This window comes from Epinephelus moara, chromosome 7 (assembly GCF_006386435.1).
Source record: "Epinephelus moara isolate mb chromosome 7, YSFRI_EMoa_1.0, whole genome shotgun sequence".
Taxonomy (NCBI): Eukaryota; Metazoa; Chordata; class Actinopteri; order Perciformes; family Serranidae; genus Epinephelus; species Epinephelus moara.
In genome coordinates this window covers 972,482-982,066 of record NC_065512.1, presented here as the reverse complement: position 1 = coordinate 982,066, position 9,585 = coordinate 972,482, and the positions used below count along the sequence as shown (strand labels likewise).

The window sequence follows — 9,585 nt, the reverse complement described above, 5'->3', positions numbered from 1 at the left end:
TGCTGCTGGTTGAAATCTGTAGGCTGCTCGCACAGCGTGCTGAATGATTTAAGCCTATTTTGCTCGCTCAAAACTATTTTTAGTCGCAAATGCGAGTGCGGTGACGGGCGGATCGCCACACTGCCGACATTTTACTCCGCCCGTCACGGCACGCTGTTTGATTGCGTTATCAATACACGCCGCTATTATTTGGCCTTGCTTTTAACTTATTCCACCGAATACCGAATGTGTGTTTTTTTGCAATATTCGGCCGAATATATTCGGTTACTGAATATTCGGTGCATCCCTATTAAAGTGACAGGTGGGTGCCATCTGTTGAAACGTTGATACCACGGTGACAACGTTGGTTTGTCAACATAACCATGGTGGAACCCCAGATTCACAGAGTATAGAAGTAGCTGTAACTGTAAAGTTTGGTCACCTAAAAAAGTCTTGTTCAGTGTTCGGTTGTACTAAAAGACCCTCTAAGGAGTCGGATGTTCAGTTTTGACACACATTGTGTTTTAATGGTCTTTTTTTTCTGGCAAAAATTAGCATTAACATTGTCACAGTTTACAATAGCTGTAAATGTACAATGCTTTTCAATTCATGCTTTGGCAAAATGTTTCAGTCGTCACCATGGTAGCCATTTATATTTCTGTTGTGTTTAGTTCAGCAGAATCTGCAAAGACAGCTGTTAAAAATCACACCGATATCTGTACGTTATCGACACTGATTGATCAGCTCCCAGTGTCTGTCTGCAGCAGATTCCCTTCACTCACTGTGGTGAGCTGGGAAATAAAATTAATGAATCAATAAATACAAGTGGAGTCGACATGAAAAAAACTGACGACAACATACGACGATGTCCACGACATAAAGTTCTCCTGACATTAAAAACAGTGTTGAGTGACACTTTTCATCATTTCTGTTGAGCAACACTCAGAAAAAGTCTCGAGTACCCTGCTGTGAATCAAGCTTAAGGGTTAGCTCCACCCTCTCGTCCAAATATGGTCACTTCTGGCTCCAAATGTCCAAGATGGCAATGGCTAAAATGCCTTCAGAACGGGAGTCCACAGACCAGTGGGTAGTCAGATTAAACATCCAGCAGAGTTTAAAGACTCTCTCTAATATCTGGAAGTACAATCTGAAATTAAAACTAAGTTGTAGTTAAGTTTTTCTTGAAGAAAGTCCATCTTTGTGTCAAAGGTCTGGGAGAGATTCAGGATTAATCTTCTGTCCACGGAACTAAAACAGCTGCCGTACTGGTGATAGATGTATCAATGCATTTGTTGACAAATTCAGCTCGGTGTCCACGGAGCCAGAGCTGAAATACTTAAGGATGGAGCCAGGCTTTAATGCAGATAGCATGCTCCAGTGGAGGGACCGACTCAGAGGCCATAGCACGACTGATCCCTTCACCCGGCTCACACACACACTGCCTGGATTAAATCTCACAGGGAAACTGAGCGCCACACAAACACCCACTCAGAGCGGCAGTGGAACATACGAACACAAACAAAAACTCTGACTTAAAGCATGTACACTTTGGTGCACACGCTGCATGCACATTGTGAAATCTTCTTAGCTGGCTCCCTGGTCTCCTCCAGGTGACGAGGTAGCGCTCCAACAAGCTGCTATAAAACGCTCATCAATCACAGAGGCTAATCTCAGGTTCTCACTGACACTTTCATTGTGCAGGCCTTTTCTATACGGCTGCCTCCACATAATGCCCCGCTCTGCCTGCTTTGGCAGGCCGGCAGCCCTGCAGCCCCCTGCCATGAGAGCCATTCTCAAGTGGCGCGCCTTTGAAGTGAAGCACCGGTGAAGCTCGGGCTAATCTGGACATCTGGAGTCCTGCTGTGTGAAGCAGTACAGAGGCAAAGACTCAGCATATAGGTGACCTCCGCTCAGTTTAGTGGGGACTGATAATGGACTTTTCACCACTTCTATGGAGAGAGAATCCAACACAAAGCAGCTGCAGTCTTCAGGCATTACACAGAAAGTCCAGTAAGGAAAAAAAAGGTGGCACAAGGCTCTTTATTTCTGTCTTCAGTTCCATTAGCCAGAGTTCAGACCTACAACACGGGTGAGTTGGCCCCGGGGCACAGAGGGAGGCTCGGCAGAGAGCAAGACTGCAGAAAAAGACTTGAGGAAACGTCTGCGGTGTGGTTTGGAGGGGGCAGAGTATATTTCTAATCACAAGAAAACCTCCCGGCCACCTCTTCCATTTTTGTGTTTCTGTCCCTCGATCCCCACCAGCGATTTTTCGGTCCTCCAATCTTGGTCGCCGTTCTCGGCAGAGGGAACACAAACAGCCCTATTCAAAAATAAACACAGCAATTTTGTGCGTGTTTACCTTTCATTCTGCCATATCTATCTGTGATTCGCTGCCCCCAAACTGTTCTGTTCCATTTCATGCCGTGAGGAAGACCTTGTTTCTCGGCCCACTGTACAGATGAACGGGCGAGATAGAGAGCGCCATTATTCTGCACAATCATTTCTATCTTGTCCCCTCTTGCTTTCTCTTGTTCTTTTATAGCTGCACGCTGACCTGCGTGAATGCCAGGCGGCGAGGTTTTATTGCAGCTGGCACAGGTATATGTTTATGAAAACAGTTTATTCTGTTGGCGTGGAAAGGGCCATTCATAACATGATCATATACAGAGAACATGTGTGCTGGTCCACAGCGTCGAATAGAGAACTGTCCCCTTCAGATACACGGGAGCAATAATTTGGTTCATTGAACCCCTTTCAGAACACATAAAGAGCACACACACACACACACACACACACACACACACAGGGCTTCACTGCCTGTTAGGAGGTGATGAGAGAGATTTGAAACTCCGACAGCGATCGAGGTTCAGGACAGATTTTATAACGTTGAATAGATTCTGTGGCTTGTCTTTAAATTAACCCCATCACTTCTGCTTCCCCGTCAGATCCTGTTTACCTTCCAGAGAACCAGCCGCAGCCCTCATAAATGTTTCTGTGGAGGGTTCAGGTTTATGTTTGGAGCATGACCGGAGGAAGAGCTGAACCCCTTCTGGCTTCATTATCTTATCTTTCACTGGAGGTGCAGTTAGAGGAGAATTTCTTCCTCCCTGTACGATTGTTAGCTCAGAGAGAAGCTCCGACATCAACATCTGACATTTACTATTGATTCTTCTTCCACTGTTGAAAAGGTTCAGTTACATTTCTTTCCTTGACGTGAGGTCATACGGGCGCCTCAACATTAAAGAATAAATCAGTCATCACTCCCATCAGTTATAACATCATCAGAGTCACTGCTCAGGTCTGAGGACGCAGTAACATCACTAAATGCACATGATCTAAAACTCTAACTCCTCGTACTGTAAGAAAACTGACTACACACAGCTACAGTAAGAACAGGAGGTCAAAGCTGACGCAGGAAGTGTCTGTAAAATGTGAATGATGTTTACAGCAGAAAGTTTGGGTATTAATTTTCAGTGTCTTCTAAGACGGACTAACCTCTGGGTTTGTTTACAACCTGTCTGACTGTGTTTATTATCCTGTCTGACTTCTTTTCAGAGTCACTGTGAGCTCAGAGGGAGACGCACACAAAATAAGACTCTATAAAAAGACAGAATTATCCTTTAACTATTATGATGTCAGTCAATATTACTGCTGCAAAATATGATGTTTTTTCTTGTCATCAAGGTGTCAACGTGCCGAATAAACACATCACCACAGACTGTGACGCTCGCTTTGAATACAGAAACATATTAAATTCTCTCTCTGTATCATGTGATCTGTTCACACTGTAACTGTAAATACAACATCTACTGCACATCTGTCCGACACTGGAGGAAGAATCCTCCTCAGCTGCTCTTCATCAGCTTTTTCTTTGAGATTTCTTCCTGTTAAATATTTTTTAGGAGTTTGTCCTGATCGACTGTGAGACACTGAGGACAGAGGGAGATGTGTGTTGTAAAGTCCTCTGACACTAACTGTGATTTGTGATTTTGGGCCATATTAGTAAAACTGAGCTGAAATTAAAATTTAAGGGGCAACCTCCTGGGCAAAAAAATGAACCCAGGCTGGCTCCAGGAGTGAGTCAATCCTCATTAGACCTCCGTGTTAAAATGTGGAAGTAAACATGTTTACAGCCTGGTACTAAAAACAGTTTTGGTCACTATGGCTAATTTCCCCATTTATGACGACTGCAGGGGGGAGACCTTTTATATAATTCACCTGTTTGAGTGTTATGAAAGCTTAAAGTTATGCATAATTAAGGGTGTGGCCGCTTTGAGTGACAGCTAGGTGTCGTCTGTTGACAAGCTACCACCACTGCGAGAACGTTGGTTAGGTAACGTGACAATCCAATCTCCCTACGAAGTCTGTTTAACTGTACGCGACAGTGTCAGGGGGAAACGTGGTGGGTGACCAACGAAAGTTATCGCGGGGGAGGGGTGGTGGATGGGTCCAACAACCACTGACTTTCACTGGTGTTCAGGCCGGTGTTCACTTCCTGTAAGATTGTAAAGCCAAACCCTGTTCTTTTTTCCTAAACCCAACAGCATGTGTGTGTGTTGGCTAAACGTAACCACGTGTGTGTGTCGGCTAAATGTAACCACGTGTGTGTGTCGGCTAAACGTAACCACGTGTGTGTGTTGGCTAAACGTAACCACGTGTGTGTGTTGGCTAAACGTAACCATGTGTGTGTGTTGGCTAAACGTGGAAAGTCCATGACCAACGTGGACATGTGACAAGGTCACAGTGAGGATGTGTTGAATGTAACCACTGCGGTGACCCCAGATTCAAAGAGTATAGACATAGCTGTTGCTATTTCGGTGTGTTTTCAGTTCATGAAAGTTAACTGTAACATTTTTATCACCTTAGCTGGGTTGAAGTTAAACACCCTTTACAGAGTCAGATATTCAGTTTTTACAGTAAGTACATTTTGTTTTAATGGTTTAAAGCCTGTTTTTTGTGAGTGGAAATTAGCATTAGCATTATCACAGTTAACCATCGCTGTGAATGCACCATGCTAACCAAACTAGCATCTACCATTAGTGTTAGCTCCACCCTCTCATTCAAATACTGTCAATTATGGCTCCAAAAATCCAAGATGGCCACAGCCAAAAGGCTTCAGAACCTAATGAGTGACATCACTGTCGCTACACATATAATTTTATACAGTCCATGATTAAATAACATGTCTCTGTGTGCTGCTTTGTCTGATATGCTGTTAACCCTCTGACCAATCAGACGGAGTCCTCGCCGTGACATCATCTGATTGATCAGGATCTGTATTCATGAGGTATCAGACTGGTGCTGCTGTACTCTGCACGGCTGAAGGAGGAAAGTGAGGATGAGTGCAGACACAGTGTGAATGTCAGAGAGGAAACATTATTGTGAACAGATGCTCAGGGATTTTCTGAGTTAGTTAAAAGAGAGTATCAGTAGAAAACTGCACTTTAAAATGTGACTATCCTCCTTTATATTTTTTCACTGGTGCCTTTTGTGTTGGCTCAGTGTTCAATAACAAAACGTCAGAAATCATTTCCTTTGATTTTTTAATTCAACAAGCAATTTGTTGTATTTTATCAGTAAACTGGAGCAGCACAGAGGCATCGTGACGCCTTTGTCAGAGTGTAACTGGGTTACTGTGAAAGTTACAGATAAGAAATCCAATTTCTGGAATTAGTGTTAGGTCTCAAAGAAACCAGGTTAACTCAGCTACATTTGGACTTGAGAAGCCTCATCTCTCCTCCTAACCAGACTTCTAACAAGAGTTTATGTGCGTGGCAGACAAAGTGCTGCAGCGGCATCAGTGCGACGAGGATGAAAGTCAACATCATTACTTAGAGCGGAGGGTCGCTGTATCCAAATAATTAAATCCAAAGTCAGACTAAAACTGGAACTGACACTAAAATAAAAAACAGCAGCTTCTTTCAGTCGGAATAAATTCAATATTTTGCAATTTATGAACACGTCCTGCGCTGTGAGGAAGAACTGTGCTCGCTCACTGTTCTCCAAATGATCTTGTAAAAAACAACGTCTAATCTAAAGCCTTGAAATAAGCTGTGGTTCAACAGTGTGGAAGATAAGAAGGAGAAATGATAACTGGCGAGCTGTTTGTAAAGACAGGTCTGAATTCTCCCAGTAAACAGTTTTCTCGTGTCCTTGTGAAAGTACAGCGTTATCAGATATTTACAGATGATGTCTGACCTTGGATGGAAACCTTTGGATGTTCTTTCTTCGTGCACTCCGGTTGGGTCAGCGGGTCAAACAACGACGGGGTCGCCGGGGCAGCCGAGTTCTGCGTGAAGACAGCTGGGAGGAGGAGGAGGAGCAGGAAGAGGCCGGCCATAGACGAGGGGGTGGAGTCCTGCGAGGACGCTGTCATGGTGATGACCTCTCCTCTAACTACCAAGGTGGGCCTCTGGGATACAGCTGCAGAAGAGAAGAGTTTCAGCACCTCAATGCAACATTTTTCACACCTGGCTTCAAAGAAAAGAATCTCTCTCTGAGTCACTTCAAAATCATTTCTTCTCTCCAACTTTCAATTCCTGTGGGCTCTGAATCCAGCACAGAGGAGCAGGAAGAGAATGAAAAATAATGCAAAAGGTATAAAATTTTGGTAAAAAAGGACATATACGTGGGATGAAAGCGAGGATGTTAGGTAACTAGCGGGTGGCTGGAAAGACGAGATATAAAGCTGAGTAAATTACAGAGTAAAAAAAGAGGAGAGAAAGAGAGATAGAAGGTGTGAAGAACACAGAGTGGAAAAAAGAAACTGGCCAGAAAACTCTTCCGCTTCAGCAATGAGCCATTTCAAAGAAATACCTAACCTCTGACCTCCAGATAATTATTTAAAATGTGCAATTAAACTTTGGGAGTTAATTTAATGGCTGATTAAAATGAGAAAATTGAATGCAGTAGTGGACTGTTCAATGAGGCAGAAGCTTCCACAAGTCAATGGAGCAGAAATGAGCTCACTTAAAATTTGTGGCTCTTAGAGATGTGCTGGGAAAATGTTTGCACAACTATTAACTTCCTGTCCGCTCAGAAGGCATTTTTACTGCACGTGTGATGCATATCAGCACATGAATAATATCCAGTCATCCTCTGACCTCTGTATCCGAGCCGTATTTAAGCAGCGCCAGCCAGCAGACACACACACAAATGCTCCAACAGAAAATGCACATGCAGGCGCTCTGAATGCGTCCTGAGCAAATGTAATCTCTTCCAGTCGTAACATATGAGTCTACAGAGCTGAGCTGAAACCAGCAGTTCATCATCTCCCGGCCTGCACTCCTTACGATGTTAGCTTAGCGAGGTGTAATATCATTTAAGTAGATTAAAAACTGAGAGCATCAACTTTCTGCAGCACTTTGGCTGGGTTACATCTCTCTGTGGTGTTTTTCCTCACTAATGCTTCAATCAATAACAAATTATTAGCTTGGTTGAGTTGCAAATCAACCATCTTGCCCTGCAATCAATTATCCCTCTCTCTACAGCTGCTAACTAATTAGGCAAATGCACAGAGTGCCCATGTTTGTCATTACAAAACAGTGGAGTCAACAGGCCCCGAGCTCCTGGCAGCAAACATACTGATGATGGAACAGGTGGAAGTATTCACTGCACTCTGCACTGGACTCACTCAGGCTGGATGTGAGCTCACTGTTAGGCCCATCATACACTACAAGACTTTTAAAGCACTTTTAAAAGACTATAATCAGTCAGAGTAAATGTCAACATGTATTTTTAATGGTTTGATGTAATTAGAAGATGAATACAAAAGGTCTTCAGGAAAAGATCAGAATCATTTTTGTCTCAGCAGCTGGAGGGGCGTCTCCATGTCTGAATGGTCGGATTCAAACAAACTTGTGTCGTAGCCTCATGTCACGGACAGACAGTGGCCGCGTTTCCCAGTTAAGAGTGATCTTAGGACTTAGGAGCTCAGTTAAGAACATCTTTGGTAAGAAGGGTCGCTAAGGTACGAGTGTTTCCCAGATGCCTTCTTAATGCCCTTCTTAGGATCGCTCTTACGATCGCTCTTTAAGACGCTCTCAACAGGAGCTGACCACTGCCGCGGTGCTGAAACTAAATCAATCGATGTCAGGCACATCAATCACCCACCACTTCATCAGCGCATAAGTCACACACAGCGCTGCTACCTAACGCACTAATCCCCTGATGCTCGTGTGTATGTGTGTTCTAATAATTCTAATGAAAAACTACGACAATAAATATTTGTTAATGACCTACTTTCATGACGAAAACAAGACTATGACTAAATAAGAAGCAGTCTTGGTAAGAGAATGATGAGCTCACATGTGTGCGCTTGCGCGAGACCGTGAGACATGGGCACCGCCTTCATGTGTGCTCACGTGCTTTCGCTGGTCTCACACAAGCGCGCACACGTGAGCACGGTGCCCAGAGAGGCAGTCAGAGCTACAGGCTACAATGAGGCTAAAAACAGAGTTCAAATGAGGTTTTTCCAAACAACTTTTTATGTCGGGGCTTCAGGACACTTGGATCACTACGGACGAGCAGTATGGAGATATTTTCTGGTTTCAATTATGTGTTTTTGGACGTTTGAATCTGGGGCGCCGTCAGCCTCCATTAGGTGGAGTTGTGTTGCTACCTCCTCTCCCCTTGGATCTCTGCAAGTGATGTGAGGACTCTAAAACTTCACCTGAGCCTCCCTCGGCATATGGGTGAGTAGATAATGGCTGAATTTTCATGTTGGGTGCACTATCCTGTTAAGAGCGTTCTTAAGAAGCTCTTAGAGCTAAGAGTGATCTGGAAAACGCAGCCAGTGTTGTTAGCAGCGGTACTGAAGCATAAGGACCACAGCAGAAGACACTGAAAGACTTTTAAAGTTTAAAGTCAAGACAACGTCAGTTTTAGTCACACATCATGACGTGTGTCAAAGACTGCAGATCCTGCAGGGTCACTGTTTACAGACTACAACTAGATTCCTTCTGAGATTATTTCCCATCCTGCTCCTGGTGGAAAACATTACACCAAACATTTTAATAATTCTTCATGTGTCTACAGAAACACATCACTCCAGACACACAAGATAAAAGGCGCCATGTGTCAAAAGTATTTTGTCAATTCGGCATCAATATAATCCATAAAGATAGACTGTATCTGAGAACAAACTTCACATTTTGGATTTTCTCCCCTTAACTTGCTACCAGCCTCTGTTGGTCAGCTTTTAGTGGGAAGAGACTGTGTTCATGAACTTCAGTATTTGCATGAGCCAAAACTAAAGACGTATGATAACATTAAATATGTTTGATTTTGTGGGAACATTAAGAAAAAGACGATCGGACCACCTCACACCAAAGGATAGAGATCCCAGCAGCACACACACCACTGAGATAAAACTCATGGTTTTATTCTGACTCTGTAAATTTGTCTGCAGCAGTGAAATCGCTTGAAATGCCATTTGGTGCGAGGCCAGCGTCGGACCACATTCAGGCTGAAAATGGCACTTCAGTTAAAAACATGCAGTTGACAGTTGAGTTTTAGTGATCCATCAGTTTCAGATCTTCATCATACTGCCTGCATCACTGTTCACCATGAAGCCACTAAGTTCACTGAAACATATGTGAGGTCTCT

At 43.7% G+C, this 9,585-nt stretch overlaps 1 protein-coding gene across 3 annotated transcripts in view; it reads right to left on the bottom strand.

Annotated features, from left to right (window-relative positions):
* Positions 1-9,585, bottom strand: part of sema5ba (sema domain, seven thrombospondin repeats (type 1 and type 1-like), transmembrane domain (TM) and short cytoplasmic domain, (semaphorin) 5Ba) — a 270,795-nt gene that overhangs the window by 156,741 nt on the left and 104,469 nt on the right. For all 3 annotated transcript variants that reach the window (XM_050049434.1, XM_050049435.1, XM_050049433.1), the window contains exon 3: positions 6,178-6,402. In XM_050049434.1, coding sequence (XP_049905391.1) covers positions 6,178-6,355 — 178 coding nt within the window. In that variant the 5' untranslated portion in view covers positions 6,356-6,402. The remainder of the gene's footprint in view (positions 1-6,177; positions 6,403-9,585) is intronic.